Source organism: Bactrocera tryoni, chromosome 3 (assembly GCF_016617805.1).
Source record: "Bactrocera tryoni isolate S06 chromosome 3, CSIRO_BtryS06_freeze2, whole genome shotgun sequence".
Taxonomy (NCBI): Eukaryota; Metazoa; Arthropoda; class Insecta; order Diptera; family Tephritidae; genus Bactrocera; species Bactrocera tryoni.
The window spans coordinates 18566773-18590826 of NC_052501.1; the positions used below are offsets into that span (position 1 = coordinate 18566773).

The 24054-nt window shown below is 37.7% G+C and overlaps 1 protein-coding gene across 1 annotated transcript; it reads right to left on the bottom strand.

Moving 5' to 3' along the window:
• Window positions 1-1233: 1233 nt before the first annotated feature.
• On the bottom strand, window positions 1234-21560 carry LOC120772261. The gene is made up of 8 exons (XM_040100763.1): window positions 20447-21560; window positions 20065-20230; window positions 7143-7502; window positions 6923-7030; window positions 5055-5216; window positions 4873-4977; window positions 2741-2878; window positions 1234-2668 (listed from the first exon to the last, which is right to left on the bottom strand). The coding sequence occupies exons 1-8, from the start codon at window positions 21344-21346 to the stop codon at window positions 1821-1823; spliced, it is 2787 nt and encodes a 928-aa protein (XP_039956697.1). The 5' UTR covers window positions 21347-21560; the 3' UTR covers window positions 1234-1820.
• Between the last annotated feature and the right edge of the window lie 2494 nt (window positions 21561-24054).

Below are 24054 nucleotides of genomic sequence, written 5' to 3' on the forward strand. Positions count from 1 at the left end.
TCCATACATAGTAGCTTCGAATGCACTTTCACAGAAATAAAGAATTTCATTGATATCCCAAACCGTTTCTGTAGCGCTCTTATTGAAAACCACTTTACAAGTTTCGTAAATTCATTTTTTTTTAATTTTTGCATTTGCCGGAACCTGTCTTGAGGTTTTTCAACCTTTTCTTAAGCAATTAAGACATTGGAATTTGAAAAAACGGACTTCTGTAGCATTTTAGGATTACTAAAGGTTGAAGGCAGAGCGCTTACGTATAACTAAGGGTATACATATATTGCTAACTTACAAGTGTCGAGCTGGAATCCATAATATTTTGGAAAATTTGAAATAATACCAGTTCAAGTTTTCCTCCATAAATAAAACAAATATTTCTTTGTTTGTGAATGCTTATTAATTTTATATTTTTCAAAATGATTTCATCATTAGTTTTTTGATTAATTGCGGGTTAAGTACTTATACAAATAAATGGAAAGTTATACACATGTGTATAAATATGTGAAATGCAATATTGAAAGGTACGTTGTAAAAAAAATTAATGGTACCAAAATTATTATTTTTTTAAATTAGTTTTTTTTTTACATTACAAAAATAAATTACATATGGTAATGGAGGCGAAGGATGTAAACGGAAATAATACTTAAAACATAGGAAATTTTAGCATAAAATACTAAATTAAAAATAAATAAATAATTTAGGAATTAAAAGTTGTATTAGCAAGTATGCAGTGGCAGACAAAAGTATTAATTGCAATTAATTATAATAAATTAGTAATGCCTATGAAAAATTTGCAAGACCTTAATACAAAAGAGTTAAGAAAAATCTGTGCAAATTTGTAAGTAAATACAATGAAAATATTCTTGAATTATATAAAAAAAATTTGAGCGTTTCAAGTAAAAATTATTGCTACTTTTTGATATTTGTGCTTGAAACTTGGTTACTAAGATTTTTAATATTCTTTATATATTAAATTATTGCTACTGTTACTAGAAATAGACCAGTGAAGAAGAATTTGAAAATTGGAAAACATGAAAAAATACATAGCAGGTTGAAACTCGGTGGAAAGGCAAGAAAAAATTACAAAAATTTAAGAAAATACTACAAAAATTTAAGAAAAAATTAAAAAAATTTAAGAAAATACTACAAAAATTTAAGAAAAAATTACAAAAATTTTAGAAAAAATTACAAAATTTTAAGAAAAAATTACAAAAATTGAAGAAAAAAGTAGTTTATTCAAAATTTTCATATAAATTTTGAGGTTATGTGCAAAATGATTTAATGCAAAAGTTGTAGATCATTTCATCAGCTACAGCTTCGCCAGTTAACTTTTTTCACTAGGACTCGTAGTTTTTCCGGAAATCGAGATAAACCCTTTGTAAACCTTAAAAATTCAAGCACGTTCCTTAGCTTGCTCCTACCGACCTCAGCTCAACCATAAATTGCTTCTCCTTTAATTTTTGTTATTTTTTCTTACTTTTCCAACGAGTTTCAACGTACTATGATTTTTTTATTTAAAAAATTATTTACACTGCTCTACCAAAGTAAGTGTCTTCATTTAGTTTACGTAATGCGCATACAATTTACTGAAAAAAAATATTGCAACAATTGTCTTTGTATTGCTTTTCACTTGACTCAGTCTCTGACTTTTGTTCTCCTCGAATTTGTGTATGTGTGCGTGTGTGTTAATGTCTATATTGTTGTGTTTGTATGCGTGTAGGTATAAATTTTCTTATTTTAATACTCCAAACTCGTTCGAAACAAGCGAAAAAAATATATAAAACAAAAACAAATACACTACAATTTAAAATTAATTTTACAGATTAAAAACCCGCGAACACGCCACTGCAATCCAGCAGACCCAAATCGAAATCATTCAAATACAATTGATCATCATAGTTGATATCGAAACTATTATTGCTGCTGGCCGGGCTAGCATCCAGCGAATCCAGCGGTGACATTTGCGGCGCCACCAAAGCCATCAAATCCAAGTCCACGCCATCGGACAAGCCGGTCAAAGTGGCGTCGATATTATGCGAGATGTCAGGCGTAAACTTTAAAGTCTCGTCGTCGGCATCGCCATCACCATCACCATCACCTTCAACCTCAACATCGTCATCACTTTCCGCATCGCACTCGCCGTTGTCAGCAGCTTCACGATTTTCCACTGTTATCTCCGCACATTCCTTAACACTTGCGTTTATTAGCTTCGGCTCGGGTTGTACAATGACGGCGGCGGCTGCAGCAACAGCAGCAGTTGATAATGTTGGCGGAGGCGTGGCAGTGTGCTTATCAGCCAAATCCCTGCCCACCGTGGTCTGTGTATGTGTGCTGGTCTTATGTGTGCGCATATGATATTTCAATTCGAAATTGAACATAAATACTGCCATACAGATTTCACATTGAAATTTATTGCTAATATCCTGTCCTGGCTGCTGTTCGTCCAGCAGCGCAAGATCTTCGATGTAACGTTGTTGACGTGCCGCCTGCACGGCGTTGCGTTGTCGCAAATACTTGAGCTTCGTGTGCTTGCTAGAGTTGCCACCAGCTCCGTAGCTGGGTAATTTCGTGCGGATCACGACATCAACGTCGCTATTCGTCTGTTCGATTTCGATGCGATGCACGCCATACTCATGCTTGAGCAAATGGAAACGTCGATCGAAACACTTGCCTGAAAAAAATAATAAGATTTTATACATTTTTGGTGTTTGAGGGAAAATAACGGGAGTGCTGTTGTACTAACCACAAAATTGGCACAAATGTTTGCGGTACTTATTGTCCTTTGGTATAAATTTCGTTTCCGTAGCGACGCTTACTGTTTTTGTGGGCGTAAGCTCTTGCATATGTTGAGCGTTGATTCGTTGGAGCGGTATATATTTCACTGAAACAAGTAGAAGATATAAATTGTATGGCTTTTTAATTATTAAATATTATTTAAATACACATAGAGTACGTTTATATCGTACACGATTACAAAATTTTCCGATTATTTTTATTTTTTAGAACTTTAGCGACCCTTGAAGCGAAATGAAGGAACATTTAGGGAAATAACTCCGACATGTTCGATTTATGGATCAGATAAAGTCTAAAGTCACTGCTTATTGCAGGCAAAGGATAAACCCAAAACGAGCATATTTTTTGGAGCAAATAGTTCACAATAAGGTATCTTTGGCACAACGGTCGGTAAATTCAGCCACCACGATGAAACATTCCCTAATGGGTTGAGACTGATCGATTTCGCTGGGGCCCGAAATATGGTTATCTGTAGTACTAGATTCCAGCGTAAGAAAATTCATCAAGGCACCTGGCTGTCTCCGGATCGAATAATCACCAACAAGATCGATCATGTTGTGATAGACGGAAGATACGTCTCCAGTGTTTTAGATGTGCATGCGCTCCAAGGTCCTAATATCGACTCGTACCACTACCTTGTTGCAGCCAAGATTCGCACCCGCCTCTGTGCAGCAAAAAACGCACGTCAAAAAACACAAGGAAGATTTCACGTCCGACAGACAGACGTACGATTTTCTGTTCGACTTGCCCTTCTGCTCTTTGAGAGCACTCATCAGCAACTCGGTATAAGGGAACTATGACTTGGTATTTCAAATTTGGCTTCAAACGAAAACATTGGTTTTAGGAAAAGGCAAAAGAACAGCTGGAACGATACTACCGTGTCGTAGTGGGGAGTTAACAGACTGCCTACCTCGCAATGTTACGATCGACGGTGCGGGATGGAATGGATACCGAAAGATGAAAAGGGAAGCGAGACGCATTTGCAGACAAAAAAGTGAGAGGCCAAAAAAGGGCTTGACAAGCTGGGCCACAGGGATAATGCTTGAAATTTCTACGAAAAGATGCGGCGACTAACAGAAGGTTTCAAGACCGGACCGGAACACTTCTCCAGCGTGCTGAATGGCAGTGAAATCATAGTAACACCAGGAAATGGTGAACCCGATTCCCCAATCGATGACGATGGAACGGACGTTCCATTGCCTAACCATGAAGAAGTTCGAATAGCAATTACCCGTCTGAAGAACAACGACGAAGAACTGATAAAGAGCAGCCACAGCTTCTTTGTAGAATATGGTCGGGAGAAAGTATGACCGATGATTGGAATTTAAGTGTGCTCTGCCAATCCACAAAATGGGATACTTCACAATCTGCGCAAAACTACTAGATATTCACCATTCGTAAAATCTTGAAAAGGTCTCTGAAAAGAAGATAGACCTATACCAACTCTTCTTCTATTTCGAAGCTGCTTTCGACATCAAGAAAAGACATAAAGGTCTGGATTTGGTATCACCGCAAAACTAGGCTGTGTAAACTGAAGTTGAGCAATACCAAAAGCTCCGTCAGGATCGGGAGTTTCAAACGGAGTTTCAGACAAGGCGACTCCCTATTGTGCAACTTCTTCAACGTACTGCTGGAGAAAATAATAATTTTGGGTAAAATTCAATACTTGCTTGGTATTTTCTTTCGACCGTAGGTAATAACTTTTAGTAGATTTTTTGATTTTACCGATGGATAAGGCCGGAATCACTCCAGCAGTAACTCGAACACTTTTTTTCTTCACTTCTAATTCTTTAAAGGTGTATAAATATACCCTTCAAATTTTAAAACAATTAACAAACTATATTTTTTTTTTAAATCCAAAAAGTCGCCCTTTTCAGGCTGTACCACTAAATGTTCCCCTTTTTTGAAACAAACTTGGCAGACCGATAAAAAGACGGGTCAGACTTACAATAGTATTCTAACACATTACACATCTTTCTCGCTTCTTCCATACATTGTTTTTTTTTTTTTTGAGTTTTCATAATAAAATCTTCTTTTTTTGTATCCGTATTCTATCATTTCCACCCCACCTCACTTACTCACCGCTTAGGCGCCGCTCCACCAGTACCTTGTGCACTTTGGCCATATGCTCCAAAACATTCTCACGCGTCGAACTCTTGAACGTACACATGGTGCATTTGCAAAACACTACAAAAGGCAAGAAACAGTAAACAACAATCGATATTAGATTATTTATGAAGCGTGTATTTGCTACAATGACACACCTTTGTGCGATTTTCGGTGCTGTTGCAAGCCATCATAATTGACAAAACATTCTGCACATAAATGGCAATGATATTTGGGGCTCTCCGCTGCCGCGCCGACGCCGACGCCCTGGTAACCGCGTGCGATATCACCGCCACCCCGTTCGGCACATTTTTGATTGACTACAATAACAAAAACATTAATCAAATAAAGAAATGACGTCAAAATTAATATTAATATGTAAGCATGGATACAAATATACTCGCTACTTCTGTGGTAAACAAATGAATTGTGATAAGGAAACCAATACATGCATAAATATACATACCTACATATGTAGGTATGCATTGTTTATAAAAATTATTCACGATTTTTTTTTTTTGTGGTGATACAGTTCAAGAAACCCCTTTAGCTGATAAGAGACCCTCAAATTTTTTCCACTTACGCTCTATAAAAAAATTAGTAGGGAAGGGCTAAAGCAGGCCAATCCCAGCTGTTAGACGTTCTGGGAGATTGCGAAGAATGTTGTAAAGTGGACCCGGGGGATAGGAAGAAAATACCCATATTCCTTATATATTGTATAATATACATATATGGAGTACTCAAAGCTTGAAATCGAAATTTTTCTTCACTTTCTAGTAGCGAAATGCCTTCTTATTAACCGATATATGCAGTATAAAGTCAGCCGGGAGTTCCATAATCTTTATATTATGGTCATATTATTATAAGAAAAATATGTCAGATTCAATTCATTAAAAAAATCTTACAAACCGACATTGCCGGCATAAAAATCTGACTTAGCCATAGGCCAAGATAAGTTGTCATCGAGGTCATCCAACGGTAGGCTCAGGAAACGTGCCATTTCGACGGGGTTGGAACATACGGAGAAGGGTGTCAGATGTGTAGGGTTAGCTGGGCATACAAAGAAGTGGTTAGTGTCATGTGGGGACTCGTTGTACGCTGGACATATATTTGAGCTGCGCGAGGGTCGCTCTCAATTTTCGTGGCAACTCGAGCTGGGTAGTGGTTTGACTCCAAGTACGTCATTCACTGAGAAGGAGTCGGTGAAGCTATTTATGGCTCAACTGTGAATGCCGGTCAGTGCATGTCTGAAGTTAATTGCGTTCGAAGTCTGGTCGGCGTATTGTCTTATGCCGTCGACGTAGTTGAGGAAAGACCGCTTGATGTTCCTGGGAAACGGTTCGGCTTCAAGCAGGTGACTACAGGAATGATTTCTACGAAAACACCCCAGCAGAGACTGCTTGGAGAGGAGTGCATTATGTTCCTTAACTGAGAGCATGCGGGTCTCACCGTGCAGATGTTCGATGGGAGACATCAAGAAGCATCCCGTTGAAGTCAGAAGTAAAGTATGTCTATAGCTTCCCCGTAAGGACCGATCGGCCGATTGTCTTATATGTTGTCAACAACGTTTCTTAATCTTTTCCCAATGTACTTCCGGCTAGCTATTGAGGATTTTGTTGCCGCTCTGTATTTTTGCAATAATCGCGGACGTGCGAGGAGCTGAGTCTGTTAAAAGTCACACCTAATATATTAGGGTAATTGACAGTCGGAATTTTAACGCCATCGACAAAATACATTAAACCGAATTTTATCCGGCCAAAGACTGTCGAGTGGACAGACAGAAATTTAATCCCTATCATCATTTTATTAACTGTGATATATGATATACATAACTCTGTATCTTTCTAGAGTAATTCATGGCTTAAGAAACAATCGTCAGATGCAAAAAACTATTCTACCCTATGCAACAAGAAACGATGGGTATAAAAATGTTTGCTCACACAGTGTTAGTATTAAAGCAATATAACTTATTTATAGCGATTACGCGCAAATGCGTTGTGTACTGTGACTAGAAAGTGCTGCCTACCTTCTTGCCCCTCCAAGGCGCAGTGGTGCACATTACGCATATGCTGCGCCAGTAGAAACTTGAAGTGTCCAACGAAATTGCACTTGCGGCAGCTGTGCTGTGGCGGGCCTGTTTGCATATGGAAGAATAAAGAGAAAAAGAAAAAAACAAAAACAAATATTATTGCAGTGAATGCATTCATTTATGCAGATTGCAGCGAAACAATGCGCCAGCAGCTCACCCAAATGCATTTGCAAGTGTTTGTTCAACTCCTGCCGCACGCTGCACTCAAATATGCAGAAACCGCATTTGTAAGTCGCTGGCGTGGTGGCGGCAACAGCAGCAGCAGCACCGCCTCCAGCAGACGCCTGCGGTCGGCCACTTCTGTGGAAGCGTTCGAGATCATGTGAAAGCGTTTCGGCGACCACATAAGTGTAGCCTTCATACTTCGCCAGATGGCAGCGTAACGGATACTCATTCGCGCTGCAATCGCTCGATTTGACCGAACACAAGTCTTCGTCAACTTCAATGCCACTGTCAAATGAGCGCACAAAGCTGCTCTCCACGCCGTCCAGTGCTTTGCTAATGTCCAACAATTCATCTGAAATTGCAAGAAAGAAAAGCAAATTGAGGTTGTTAGGTCATCGCATGTTCATAATTGAAGTGGGTTGAAATGAAGTCGGTATATACTTATATGTATAGTAAATATGTATATGTATATATGTAACTAGGGAGATATGTTTGTATACATACATATGTATGTACATATATATTTGTGTATTAAGTACATTCAACATGCTTATTAAAGCTGCCAATTACTTAAGCGCCGCATGTTGGCAAAGGAAATGACTTCATAAATAATCACTATGTGCTCATAACTCCCCTTCGTGCAACTTAATCAGTATAGCACCCATTAAAACCTTGCAAAGCACACTTTACCTTACTGTGATAATTTGCGCCTAGCAGCTAAATCCGCTATGTTGGTGATTACCGCGTTTATAGAGCGGAAGAGAGAATTCGTTAGACCTGTGAGGTCGACTGCTTACATATATTACAGCTGAACCTTCTACTCTCTACCATTACAGTTAGTTTAGTAAATAGTCTCAGTCGTCTTACAGTCAAGGCACACATCTAAATGGAAATGTCAGAGATGCTATGAAATATATTCTTCTTCTTCTTCTTTATTGGCGTAGACACCGCTTACGAGTTAACAACAGCGTGCCAGTCGTTTTTTTTCTTTTCGCTACGTGGCGCTAATTGGATATTCCAAGCGTAGCCAGGTCCTTCTCCACTTGGTCCTTCCAATTGTGTGGAGGTCTTACTCTTCCTCTGCCTCCCCCGGCGGGTACAGCGTCGAATACTTTCAGAGCTGGAGTGTTTTCGTCCATTCGGACAACGTGACGTAGCCAGCGTAGTCGCTGTCTTTTAATTCGCTGAACTATGTCAATGTCGTCATATATCTCATACAGCTCATCGTTCCATCGAATGCGATATTCGCCGTGGCCAACGCGCAAAGGACCGTAAGTCTTTCGCAGAACTTTTCTCTCGAAAAATCGCAGCGTCAGCTCATCAGTCCAAGCCTCTGCACCATATATCAGAACGGTAATTATGAGTGACTTATACTCGTAGAGTTTGGTTTTTGTTCGTCGAGAGAGGGCTTTACTACTCAATTGCCTACGCAGTCCGAAGTAGCACCTGTTGTCCTTAATTCGTTTGCCATGGTCGTCATCAAAAGGGGGGTTTCTCTTCCGAGGCTGTTGGTAATTTTTCATTGGTAGTGTTTTGTACGTGGCGGGTCCCAAACCCAGCGCACAACCCTATGTAGGGGATGTTTCGCCTTCTCAATTTAGCTCGCCTTCGAACGGATGTTCTTAGGCTACCCAGAGGATACTTGGTCTAAGACGTGAGCTGCTTGATCCATATGTAAAAGAATCGTTTCTGGCCACTCCCAAGTGAACTTTCAGAGAACTTTCCTCACTTGCGTGAACCGCTACACATGACCCCATACTCCACCGGGACAGATGTGAAGAAAACGATATTGGTTCACCATTTGGGCCCATTTATTCTGCAATTCGTCGACGAATCGTTCCAATAATTTGACATTGTATAGCTTCGTGACGATTTTTCCCTTATCCAGAGTAGCTGATGTGCCTTGGAAATTCTAAAAAAACTGTGAGCCCATGGAGCGTATTTGCCTTTTTCGGAATAGGTTCGCGCTTCTGTGAAGGATCGCACGATTGCGCCTGTTGTCCTGATTGTGCAGAAGCAGCACCAATCGCGCCAAGAACTTTCTAAGGACCAATATTTCACGCAGTATGTAAGCCACCTGGTCTTTTGAGATGACTATTGTCTCAAGTGTAAGATTTCAGTTATTTCGGTGTTAAACAGACTCGTAGCTGCTTAACCGTTAGTTGTGCTTTGATATGCTAAAACTACTTTCCTATTTAATTGTTGAGATACACTTCAAGCGTCCCTATGCACACTTCCAATCCACAAATTATTATTTTTTATTTATTTACATTTTATCAACCGAATCTGTGCTAGTTCCAGCTTCAGTTGATACCCACGCTTTCAAGTTCTTTAAAAAATATATGTACATATATACTTATGAGAAATCGAGATCATTGAAATATAGCTTCCATTACTCTGAAGAAGTCAGACACACAACTCTCATGAATTGTTTGACTTGATTAAACTTTGTAAAATATTATATTGGAATTCTACGTCGAATACAACAGGGCATAAGTTTGCCACGATGTCATAAACAAGAGGAAACATCGCAGACCCTATAAAGTGTTTATATGAATGATCAATGTGACGAGCTGAGTCGATTTACCCAAGCTCGTTTGCCTATCCGTCTGTATGTACGAGAACTAGTCACTCATCCTGAAATTTTACATACGACTCTTTCTCACCAAGCAGCTGCTCATTTTTCGGAACCGCCGATCTGACTGATCCTACTCAAGTCCTTATACGGAAAACTCTTTTATGTGACAAGGTATGTTTACGAAATTTGGCAAATATGAATATCCAAACCATTGCTACAATCTCGGAAGAAATTGTTTAGATCGGACAACTATAGCATATAGCTGTCCTACAAACTGAACGATCAAACTGAAGATAAGAAAAAATTTTATGATGTTCCCTTTATGCTATAGAAATGTACCTATGAAGGATATTCGGTACAGCCGTTTTTCTTGTTTAAAAACCATTTCATCCCTAGAACATAAGCCAGTAAGTTATAAAAATAGAGTGTTACGGCGAAACATTAAAAAAATCCACAAAAATTACAATTAGAGTATCGCTTAATTTATTTGATTGAGTCAGCTGAAAAGTGGATGACTCACCATCTCCCAAATCAATTAAAACAATAACGAAATTCCATGAATTGGGCTTCGAATAATAAACGAATAAACGAAACGAATCTGGCGCCCAGCAAGATTTTTGTGAACAAAAAATTTAAAAATCCCTTTCTTTAAGGGGCTACATGGGACTAAGGGTTTCAAAAAACCGAATTTTTGTTGTCTTATTAGATTCTACAACACCTCCAGAATATTTTGCTAAATTCTCAAGTTGATCCAAGTAATCGGCTAGCTAGGCTAAGTGCGTCGTCTTTGAACGAGCTTTTCACGGTTTTTGAAGTCGGTTGGCAAGATGTTTCTCGAGAACTACTGAAACGATCTGCATGAAATTTTACACAGGCACAATTCTTAAAGACTTGGGCGAAGGACTTTTTTTGATTACAACTATTTGAAAAAATGAAAGTCGCGAAATTTTAACTGAAATTTTCAGTGTTTTTTTAAATGTCTGTCAAAAATCGAATTTTCAGTTTTCTTTTCCTTCGTCCAAGTTCTAAGTTAAGGTTTTAACTAAAACACTTATTTTTTCACTTTAGATGCCTCCGTAAGGAGTTATCCTGTCAACACGGACGGAGCTTTTTTCCGTGGTGTCACCGAAAATGGCGTCACATGAAGCTTAAAATCTCACCCTTCCAACACTATATGGTATGACACAATGTGATTGGTAGCACTGGAGATATACGACTGCAACGACATCTATTGACAAAATACGAAATTACTTTTTCGACGACTAATATTCGAAAGAATAGTATAGAGACTACTTGAAATAGTCAATTAATATAAGGTATTGAGCGCAATTTCAGACTTGTTGAAACATACCACCAAATATTCCCAATTTTTCGATAAAAAAACTGCGTATGTGAGTTTGTCTATTGAGCTCAAAATATAAAAGAATATTTCTAACAGAACTCTGAGGAATCACATACTATATGTAGAGCATGAGCAGCAGTTAAAACGTTTGTGTAATTAATTAATTGACAACAAACGAACTATATATGTAAATATATACATTGTATAAATACATAAATAACGGTATGAAAGAAGGCAAACATATGAATGAAATATCTTTTCCAGTGGATGGAGACAAATTAATTAATATGAAGGGATTTCATTGTTGACCTGTGAATCACTATTTAAACCAATAAAGATATTTATTGCTATTGTTGTTGTGACAAAGCTTAGATATGGCTTGAAAAGGAGTATATAGTAATAAATTTATGTTTGTAGATATAAATATGTATGTACTATATTCATTTGCATATCTCTCGCCTATGGCACACCAGAGCGTCTAGTGGGTTTGTAGATAAATATTTATGAGTAAAATTGTGTGCGGTAGCTGACTTTTTGAATAAATTGTTTAATTTATTTGAAGCATGATGCCATATGAAGTTCAATTTGTGCTGCCTTGAGTGTGCAGACATTTGTTTTCCAATGTGGATTTGTTGCTTTATCGGAATGCAGGGCAAATATGTTGCAATTGTACTTGAATGTGGGCATACATATATGTATGTACATGCTAATATACCATTTTATATACATACATATGTATGTACATACGTATATAGTGTGTACATATCTACTTTGAGAAAATAAATGCATTGTAGTGTAAGATTATGCATTAGAAATGGCATTCGAGGGCATTGATTAATGTTGCCTGGCACATTTTTATCCACAATTCCGATGGAGAATGCAGCGAAAAAGGAATTTAGGGTTTATTTTTGATATTGTAAAATTTTACACAAATATTACAACATTCATTATATCCTAAACAGATTTTCAACGAAATTTTTAACACCCAAAAGAATATAACGGTTACTTTTAAGATAAGAGTTACTCTTTCCAATAGCCTTTTTTGGCAGATCACGCGTCGTGTCAAGCTGTCATCTTAAGGCCCAGCATTCATTATTGGATAATACTCGACCGAATAGATCACGTCTAACACGCAGTGAAGAAAATATAGCAGCCGTAGCTGAGAGTGTACACGAAGAAAGTAGAGAGTCGATTGGGCGCCGTTTGCAGCATCTCTGACTGACGTATGGTACGATTTAGCGCATTTTACGTCGAAATCTTCAATTGAAAGCGTACAAAAAGAAGCTTGTGCCAAGGACTGAACCCACTCGACATTCCCAAGTGACATCGCTTTGCTCTATGGACTCCTGAAAACTTCCAAGAAGATCTGACATTTTCGAGCCAAATTTTATTCAAGGATGAGACCCATTTCTAGCTTAATGGGTAATGTAAATAAGCAAAACCGCCACATTTGGGACGAAGAGCAACCTGCAGAGATTCAAGAGCTGCTATTTCATGCAGGAAAAAAACGGTTGGTGGAACCATCGGTCCATATTTCTTCAAAAATGATGCCGGTTAGAACGTAACTGTCATTGGAAAAAGTTATCGCGCCATTATAACCGACTATTTGACGCCTGAAATTGAAGCTCTCGATCTCGGCGACATTTGGTTTTAAAAAGACGGCGCCACTTCCCACACATTGTATCAATCAAAAGATTTATTGAGAGAACGCTTCGGTGAGCAGACAATTGCACGTTTTGGGCCAGTGGATTGGCCACCAATATGGTAGGATATCACACCTTTTTCCTGCGGGGGTATGTAAAGTCTAAAGTCTATGCGGACAAACCCGTTTCGATTCAGGCCTTGGAGCAAAACATCACGCGTGTCATTCGCCAGTTAGCAGTCGAAATGGGCGGACGAGTCAAAATTGGACTCAACGTATGGACCATGTGAGACGTAGCCGCGGCCAACATATGAAAGAGATAATCTTCAAAAAATAAATGCCAAACAATGTTCTTTCGAATGACAGTAAAGATTCCCCATTCAATTTGAAGTTACTGTGTTTTTTACTTAAAAACGGAAGGAACCTCAAATTGGATCACCATTTATATATTGAAATTATTTAAATCGGATCATTATAGCATATAGCTCTCATATAACCTGAAGGATCAGGATCAAGTTCTTGCAAGGAAACCTTTCTTATTTTACGAGATATCTTCATGAAACTTGGCACAGATTATTGACTAAACGGTAAAATCTCCAAAGAAATTGTTCAGATCGGACCACTATAGCTTAAAGCTGCCTTACAAACCGAACGTTCAAACCCAAGTTCTTGTAAGAAATCTTTTGGGTTTGTGAAGGGTATTCTGGCTTTCTTGATTTTAATGAATTTTTAGTATGTGACTTTTTCACTTTCAAGCAAATGAAATCGAAATTTTTGGTCATGAAAAGAGAAAATAAATAAATGAAATGAAATAAGTCAATAAAACAATAAAACAAGTAAATAAATGAGATCAACATATGACCGAGGAGCGCTGGATTGCGTGGGTAAATACTCCTATATGTACACATATGTATGTGTATGCGTGGCAGCCAAACCGCTACCAAAACTTCAACTCCCAAGTTAAGGCCGATCGCTCAATTGTATTTACTACCTTTAAGCCGCGGGTAATCACTTTTTTTCACATGCATGCTTAATTTTATATGTGTGTGTGTATATTTATGGCAGACAGTGAAACAGACAGTGTAGGCTTTCCCCCTTATCGAGTGCGGCTCCAACGTAGGCTGTCATGTTGACATTAGAGTTTTTAATACACAACACCCACTCAAAACTATTATGCTTCAAAATTAATTAACGGCATTGTTGTCTATGAGCTCAGCTCTAGAATGTTAAACGCAAATAGTATATGTATGTACATACATATAGTATATACCTGGTCAGTTCATTGTTTTGAAATATACACCACTTTTGATTTATTTGCGCAAATACATATGCATGGCATTAGGGTGATCACTTTTAGCTTCATAGCTTCTAAATGGTAAATTAATTGCTCTAGATTTCTTTTTATTAAGTTTGTTAGTTTATAATTAAAACACAAGTAGGCCTACCTGCTATAGAACGTCAGTTTCAGTACCTTTGGTTTTTTTTTGGTCTCAGAATAGTTTACTGCTGTATTAATAAGGGAGTGTCTCAAATACATAGTATATATTTTTTTCTAAAAAGGAGAGAATCTGATATATACCTTCCTACAATTCAAATATATACCGGAAATGAGGATTTATTGGTAAAGAAAATTTTTTAAACCCTCTGTAATTCCATTATAAAAGATAAGTCTGACAAAAAATATTATATAACATTGAAACAGTTGACAGAATAATACTCACTTTGCCTCCAATTCATGAATTCTATGAAATTTATGTATTTTCCGCCAAAAATTGTCACACCCTAACATAGCATAGTAGCAAGTATGTCTTATCACAGTTTGCGCAATTTATTTATTCTTTCTGCTCAAACGTAATGTCTTAAGACACCAAAATGGTCATGTAAATGAAATAATAAATAAGACTAATTATTTTTATTTGCCCGTACAAGCACTCATTGGTACGTACGCGAGCATTTTTATAAGCAGAGTGGGTTAAGAAGTATGTACATAAAGTACATACAAATGTGTACATACATACATATGTACATACATCACCTAATCCATATAAAATGAATAGGCATTGGCATTTAATCGCTGCATTTATTTGTACACAAATGAGTAAAAAATAATAACTCAGATCCGCGGTTGTTTCCAGGCGCGCTGCTTGTGTGGGCAGAGGAAGTTCTTTTGTAGTGGCTGTTTGGGTATGCATATGTATGTATCTAAATATTACCGCCTTTTGAATAAAAATATGAACATACATATACCATATATCATTGCAGTTGAGTCTACTTAAGTATTTTAGAATTACTTATGTATAGAATGCAAGTATGGAGGATGGAGCCATGTGTAGAAGTCACGCAAGTGAGGCAAGTTCTCTGAGTGACATTCACTTGGGAGTGGCCAGAAACGATTATTTTACATATGGCTCAAGCAGTTCACTTCCGGTATTAGAACAAGTAACCTCTGAGTAGCCCAAAAACATACCTTTAAGAAGGCGAAAAATCCCCACCAAAGGGTTATGCGCTGGATTTAGAACCCGGGTTTAAGACTACTAATGAAAAGAATAAAATAGTCTCGGAAGAGTGACCCTCCTTTCGATGACGACCCCTGAAAACGTGTTAAACATTACAAATTAAGGGACCTGAAATGTTTGGTCCCTTAATTGGGAAAGTGCCGCTGCCCAGCTGGTAGATGTCCTCGTTAGAGTAAAGGCTGTCAACACTGCCGTTCAAAAAATGCGATGGACGGGACAAGGACTGAGGCGACTAGGTCCATATGGCATTTACTACTGCCATTCACCCCGGTGGATGAACGTCTAGCTACAATTCCGCATCAAAGTGAACTTCTTTAACTCATCGCTGATTCGCGCCCACACCTCGACGGAAGAGGAGGACGATATGACCAAAGATGTCTTCTGTGAGCGCTTGAAGCGCAGCTATGAGAGCTGCCCCCACCATGATGTCAAAATAGTGACCCGAAATATGGTTATCTGTAGTACTAGGTTCCAGCATAGAAAAATTCATCAAGCTACCTGGTTATATCTGAATCGATCAGCCACCAAACAGATCGATCATGTTGTGATGGATGGAAGACACGTCTCAAGTGTTTTAGACATGCAGCAAAAAACGCACGTCAACAAACCCAAGGAAGGTTCGACGTCGAGAAGCTGCAATCACAAGAGCCAGCCGAACGTGTTTCTACCCGACTTGCACTCCTGCTCTCTGAGGCCACTCATCAGCATCTCGGTATAAGGGAACTGTTGGACGGCACTTCAAGCTCCTTACGTACAGCTACAAACGAAACCATTGGTTTTCGTAAAAGGGAAAAAAAGCAGCTGCTACGATGAGGAGTGAGGTGTCGCAGTGGAAAGAAAACAGACTGCTTGCCTTGCAACGTTGCAATCGACCACAACACGTGCTTGATACCGAGAGTTAAAGAGGGAAGAAAGACGCATTTGCAGACAAAAAATGAAATGCGTGAATACGAAAAGCTTGACAAGCTGGCCGACAGGGGTGATGCTCGAAAATTGTATACAAAGATGCGGCGACTAACAGAAGGTATCAAGACCGGAGCATACTCTTGTTGAACCCCCAGAGGCGATCAAGTGACTGATGCCCAGAGCTCACTAAAATTATGGAGGGAACACTTCTCCAACCTGCTGAATGGCAGTGAAATCATACACGATAAGATGATGAACCCGAGTCCCCAATCGATGACGATGGAGCGGACGTTCCATTGCCCGATAAAGAGGTTCGAATAGCAATTACCCGTCTGAAGAACAACAAAGCGGTGAGCCGATGGATTTGCCGGCCGAGCTATTCAAATACGGCGGCGAAGAACTGATAAGGAGCATGCATCAGATTCTTTGTAGAATATGGTCGGACGAAAGAGTGCGACAAGATATCTTCACGAAATTCAGCATGCATTATTGTTCAAAGAAAGGCTACAATCTCCGCATAAATTGTTCAGATCGGATCACTTTAGTACATAGTGGCCTTACACACTGATCGATCTAAATCGAGGTAAAGATCTTTTTATGCTATAATACAAGAATCTGTGAAGGGTATTACATATACTTTCCGAGCAGCCGAAGTTAACGTTCTTTTCTTATTTTTATTTACGCTTCACCTTACTAACTGCCTTAATAATCTTATTAGCTCGCAAAGTTGTATGGTTTAATTTTAGAATGGCAATTCAATTTCTTATTTTTTTCGAAACTTCGTAACTCATTGAAATTCACAACATTTGTTTGACACTTCTTTTCATTCATTTTGACTACTCGCCATTATCTCTCCAAATAATTTGCATAACTGAACATTTCTGCGCCGCTATGTGCCGTTGCCGCATTGTATTGAACATTCACTCCGCAGGTAGCAATAGCCCACTTGGAACGCAAGCAAATCGCAAAGCATTTACATATTTACTTGACTGCATAGAGCATAATTTCATCTTTAATAAAGCGTAGTCTTGAAGTAAATAGTGTAGAGGAAAACAAAAAGCGCTTGCCTACCGCATAGTGAAAGGGAAGTGTGATAATGATGCCTCAAAATTGACTAATGAGTAAGAAAGTAAGGCAAGTTTGTTGGTGAAAAAATCAGAGCTGCTGAACGCTTGGGCGCCTAAATGCCTTAATTGCTCAGAAAAAAACACAAAGTAAATGCTACAATGTTGTTGGTGTACAACGGCAAAACTCTAAAGAATAGCATTGAATTGTGCCAAACCAGTGGCTATTATTGGTAAAAGACCTCAGGTGCTACATTAATTAAATGCGGCACATTACTTATTGAGCCATTCTTTGAAATTATTTGTAACTGCCAGATTTCAATGATACAGATCACCGGATGTAACACTTTATGCAATTAGAACCGGTTTCTTAAATACACTTCTTATGAGATAGATGACAATATAGTTTTGGTATCTTTAAAGCGAGTGTAATAAGTAAGAACATTGAAGATTTAAGGCGTTAGGCCGGTCTAGAGCTCACAAAAAAGAACTTTGAAGAAATAAGTTCATATCAATCTTTATTACAGATATACATAGTTGAGTGTATAAAATGAGTTTATATTAATATTTGCTCTCAAAGTGGTATGATCATAAAGATCAGCTTTTTCAAGAGAATATCCAGGGGGACTTGTTTTACCTAAAACAAGATAAATAAAGAGTCCTTAACATCGTTCGGACAGTAGGCGCGGTATGTTACTGATTTTTTTTAACTACTGTATTTTATCAATTTGATAATGTTTTAAGGCCCTAAAGTGTTAGGTTAGGTTAGGTTAAAAGATCGATCCTAAGAAGGAACTCACATAGGCAACTTAGAACTTCGGTCCGTTGTGGTACTTATAAACACTTACATATGTATATACTGCTTCATAAGATCCTTACAGATCGACAAAGCGCTTTGAGCCTACTACCCTAAAGTGTATTTTAACCAAAATACAAAGGAGTAGGCTACTTAAGAAATCAATTGGTTTGGAACTTTAGCACTAAATATGCACAAGCCTAATTATTTTTTGGAAATATTTAAAACTAACTTATTGGTTAAAACTGGAAAATAATATTTTTTAAATATTACAACAAATTTAAACTCTTCAGATAAGTTGGAGTACTCACTTTCCTCGTAAGTCTAATGTATTCATTAAATATGAAAAAAATGTATACACCTACATATAAAATATTGATAAAGACCACAAAATTTATAAAAACTCTTTGATTCATTTCCCGTGGCTTGCCTTTTTGTGTCAGCTCCGATCTCATAACAGTCTTGACTGGCCTTGATAGCGACATAAAGAAGAACAAAGAAGCTCGATGTTGGGTACCACATGAATTGCCTGTGGAAAATTTAATTGACCGAATTAAAATCTGTCATTCTTTGCTGAAACGAGATGAAATCGAACCACTTCTGAAGCAATAATGTGCGAAAATGATCATGGTTCAAGCGTGGTGAAGCTCAACAAATGGTCGCAAAGCCAGGATTGACGCCTCGAAAGCTTATGCTGAATGTTTGATGGTATTGAAAAGGAATTATCCACTATGGGCTACTCCAGCCTGGTCGAACGATAGATTCTACATTTTACTGAAGCAAGAAATCGAAAAAAACGACCAGAACTCATCAACAGAAAGGGGATGCAGAACTCCCTTAATTAAGTAAAGTTGGCTTCAAAGGAAGCCTGTGAAAATTGCTTGTCGCAGTTTTTCGCCGAGAAACCAGAAACGTTTTAGACTGATTGAATAATATCTCTAACGGAAAAATGGCAAAAAGTGGTCGAACAAAATGATACATATTTGGTTCATCAAAGTTCATTATAAATGAAACAAAAATAAGTTGAAGTTTGATTAGAAATACGAAAAGACTTTTTCGACTACCCAATAATAAGTTCACCGTGAAGGTTATAACGACCAGAAACCAACGGCAGAGACCCGGTTAAATATCATATAGCTGTCATACAAACTGGCCGATCAAAATAAGAATCTCTAGATAAGAATTCTACTTTTTACTTAAGCTTTTATGCTATATTAAATGCTGTACTGTATATAGTATGTACATGTGTATTATTATTTATCCAGATACACATATGTATGTATGTACGTACTCACATTTAATTTAAATTTTTACAAAGCAATTAAATATATGTACATATGAATATACATACTTGTACATATGTATGTATGTATGCATGTTTGCATTTTGTACTAAATAGAGCATATAAGCAAATAAAAGTACATTCTGGTCATACATATACATACATATATGTACATACATACAACTCTAGTAACAATACCAGCTGACAATGTTTGCTTGCATTTTCATAATTTCACTTAAACAGCAGAATTTTTAATTTGCTTTAACTCACATACATTTTGTTCTAAAACTATATCAGCCGGCAAAAAACAATTATATAAAACTCTTTTGTTAAATAGCAACACTTTTGATTTATTTAACCAGCTTTGCAACTGCTGCAACAACTTCACCAACCACTCCACCGCATAAGCAACGCATGTTTTATATTTTTGCACACACTTCACTAAATGTAATATAAAATGCATATTTTCTTACTTTCACACAATATTTTTGCATTAAATTAAGTTTATTGAAATTCCAAAATCGCAAAATCCGCAGAATTTTTACGAAAAAACACTTGCAACAACACAGCTGACATTTTCAATCGCCTTATGTGGTGGATTAAAAGTCATACGAAGAAAACAAAAACGATAAGTAAACAAAAACAAAAACAAATGACAGTCTGACTCATGCGGCGTGCAAGGCGCATATGCACACACACACACATATATGTATATACGTTTATACAAATACATAAGTCGAAAATTTGTTATGTACTACATATTTATATAGCTTTTTTTACGCACTTACCCCTCTCAGCTGACGATGACTTTGGCGTTGACGTTACTGACAGCGCTGCTGACGCCGGCGTCGCCAACGACTTCGGCAAGGATATTGACTTGGGCGTGTTGTTGCCGAGACTTTTTGCACTGACATCGGCACGAGCGATACTCAAGCGATGTTCTTGCGACACTTTCTGTGATAAAATAGATTTTTTTACACACGTTGAATTAAAAATACATACATATTCTTTACGCAACTTCATAGTAATACACGATGTAAAACAAAAATAGCAAATGATATACATATGTACATAAGTATTTAAAGCGAGTAATGCTATTGCAATTGCAATGCAAGTATACGAGGCCACACACACACACACACACAAATATATTTATACACGTAGACACACCTCTTCGCGACGCCGCCTACGTTTCGCAGCCGGTCCCTCCTCGCCATAAACGTCAGCGCTGACAGCCGGCATGCCCGCTGCTTGGCGTTGCTGCCAATAATGTTGTTGTTGCTGTTGTCGCACCCGTTTTACCGGCAGCGCGCAGCGTCTGCGTAGAATTTTGTCCGCATTCCGTACACAACGTATGAACTCGCAGCACATCTCCAGCGTGTGACAGCAGTCAAGACAGATGTGCTGAGGCAGTTCATTGTCCGCCAGTGAAGCGCCTATTTGCGCACAAGCATTCAAACAGTCGAGCAGAGTGCTGCTGATACTACCGCTAGTAGTACTACTACCACCACTACTACTACTACTGCTGCCAGTGCGGCTGTTGTTGTTGGCAGGGCTTGTTGTTGACATACTATTGACTTTATTGCCTTTGGCCGGGTATGTCCTGCTTAACGCTGGCTTGTATGAGTCACCAGTGGCCGCTGACGACGTAGCTGCAAACCTGTCGTCGCTCAAATCCACCATGGCCAAGGTGTCCAACGGCACAAACTCCAAGTGCGCGGCCTCTTCTTCATCCAGCTCCTGCTCGGAGCACGATCCCAAAGACTGACGTGTCGCCGGCTGTTGTTCCGATAGGCAACAGCGACACATAATACGCTGTGACCGCGCCCGTTGTACTTTCGGCTGCTGCTGCTGTGGGTTGGTCTGTGGCGCCATTACTCCTACACCAACTCCTGTGCCAGCCGCGCCTGTGGCAGTTGCTCTACGCTGACTGGCGATTCGGCTGTATACCAACTTTGTCGCCTTGCAACGCTCCTCACTGCCGGCGGCGCTGTATTCACTGTAATTTCCGCTCGTGCTGCTGGCGACGCTGCTCGTGCTGCTCACGCTGTAACTCCTGCTGCCACCCATTATTCCATTTGCATTTTGATTTATTTAGCAATCTAAACAGTTATTTTTAGTGCACCTGCCTGCGCATAGGTGTATTTAAATTATATTTGGCGTCCCGGCGTTTCGTTTTGTTTGTTTATAAACAAAAAATGTTAATTAGCACAAAGCGATTCGCGTCCGAACATTGCCGCTATCGAACCAGTGTTGCGTTCGCACGACCTTACCGCACGAGTTTCCAATTCCGTACGTACACGTCGATGAGCAAATCTCTACTGGTGCAATGCTTACGAGCGAGCGTAAAAGCCAGCGAGCTGGCGAACGATGGCAATGGCGTTGACGCTGGCGAAGGCGACCTTGCTGTGCGCATATCGACCAGCTGGTACGCTACACCGATATGTGTTGGGCATGCGCATTGCTGGCAACAGCTGCTCATTGAGTGGCACTGCTGGTTGTACGGACTACCACAACCAATGTGAGGGCGATATAAAAAGTATATAAAAAATTTTTTAAGTACTAGTATGTATGTAAAGGTGACCTATGCTGATGCATCGAGAATGTGTAAGTAGTATGACTACACCAGTCATAAAAAACACCGTCATAAAAAACAAACCGGAAGTGTGTTTAGCAGAAATGGCTTGATCTATTCACTTATTAAACGATATTTGGGAAGCCCTGCACGTAACATAGGGAAATTATGACCGCTCATTGGGAAATGCTGACTCACGATTTTAATTTTGAAATACGTTTAGGTTTAAGTAATAAATAATTTATCGATAAAACATATTTTTTTCTAAATTTTATTATTTTTACCATCCATTTCTGTAGCTGCAATGGTTTTCAGCTCAACAAATTCGACTGCTGACATATTGGCGGATCATCAAACTTCTAAATGGTGATCTATTTAATGGAGAATGTTTATTATCATTCCAAAAAATCGAACAGTGCGATATCACACGATCTTGATGACCAATCGACCGGACCAAAACGTGAAATTATCTCCTAAGTTAGAATACAATTCCAAATAAATAATATAATTTATGCTCTCCCTAAAAACTTTCTGGACTCAGTCCAAGCTTTCGAACTACTTCTGCAGAAATTGAAAACACCTGTTCAACGTTGCAACCGGATTCTCAAAACTGACCAACAGTCTCACTCTCTTTTCTGACATGCACGAGATTTATGTGTTATTGTATCCGCCTAAGAACGTTCAAGCAGCAAATCGACGCCAACTTCGGTAAGCACCGCAAACCAAATTTGGTAAGTATATTTGTTGTTGGTGAGATGCGAAGTAGAATATAGCCAATTAACTCGAGCAACTACTAACAATCTACACTGACATTCTGACCGTAGAGTTCATTATACTCGTCTATGACCGAATTTGGTGATATGTGTACCATATACTTACATACATGCATATAAAAATCTCCGGTTATACGAATCGTACTCTTATTCGCACGAATACTAAGCTGACTAACTGAGAGCGCTAGCGGATACGTCATACACGAGTGGTAACACACACACATGAATGCAACTTTCAATCACAGCCGCAAAGTTAGACACACACATACATGCATATACATATACTAATATGAGTGCAATGAGTTGTAAAGCCGTTGGCGAAACTCTCAGTTATAAATTGCTGAGACAACTTGCAGTTATGCCGGCCTAATGAATGGGGCTGACACAAAAAGCCGTTGAAAGTATATATTTTTAGACATAAGTACATACATATGTACATATGTATGTCTATTGTTGGGTATACTATATGAAAGTGAGGAAAATCTAAGTGAAATGTAGGCAAAAGTTGGCAGTAAGAATAATTACTACATACATACATATGTATATTGAAATAATAAGAGCAAATGAAAATCGCATAACCTATAAAAGAAACATATGAATGGAATGGAATGAATGGAAGCATAAATGAAATTGAATATAAAATAAAATGATAAGAAAAATTAAATTAATAAGTTTTACAATACATGAAATAAAATGAGGAAATAAAATAATAATAAAAACAAGAAAATATAAATAAAATAATAGTATAAAAAATGTAAACGAAATTGAATATAAAATAGAATTATAAGAAATTATATAGTATGTATTTTTGTGTAAATAAAATAATCTACACGAAAACAAAATAAAATAAATTAATAAATTTTACAATACATAAAATAAGATGTGGAAATAAAATAGTAATAAAAACAAAAAGAAAAACATATAAAAAATATAAATAAAATATTAAAAAAACTGGTAAAAAAATTCCAAAAAATTAAAAAATTAAATAAAAATACAAAGTAAATAAATTTAAAAACAAATATTATAAGATAATATAAAAAAACCACATATAAATATAAAAATAGACAAAAAATTTATAAAAAAATAAAAGTATAACAAATACGAATTTAATTTAAATAATCATATTGAAATAATAATAAAATGATAATAAAAGAAAATTATGAAGTACGGAAATATAAATTAAATATAATAAAAAATCAAATTTTAGGAATATATTTGAATGTTTTATGTTCAAATATAGATCGAAATAATAAATTAAAATATGTACATATATATGTGGGACAAATTATTTAAATAAAAAAAAAAAAAATACAAATTCAAAGGAATGGAGTGGTTTGAAATGAAAAAAAATAAATAATAATAATAATAATAAATATAAATTATATATATACGTACATATTTTATATTTAAAAAATGTTAACATTAAATGT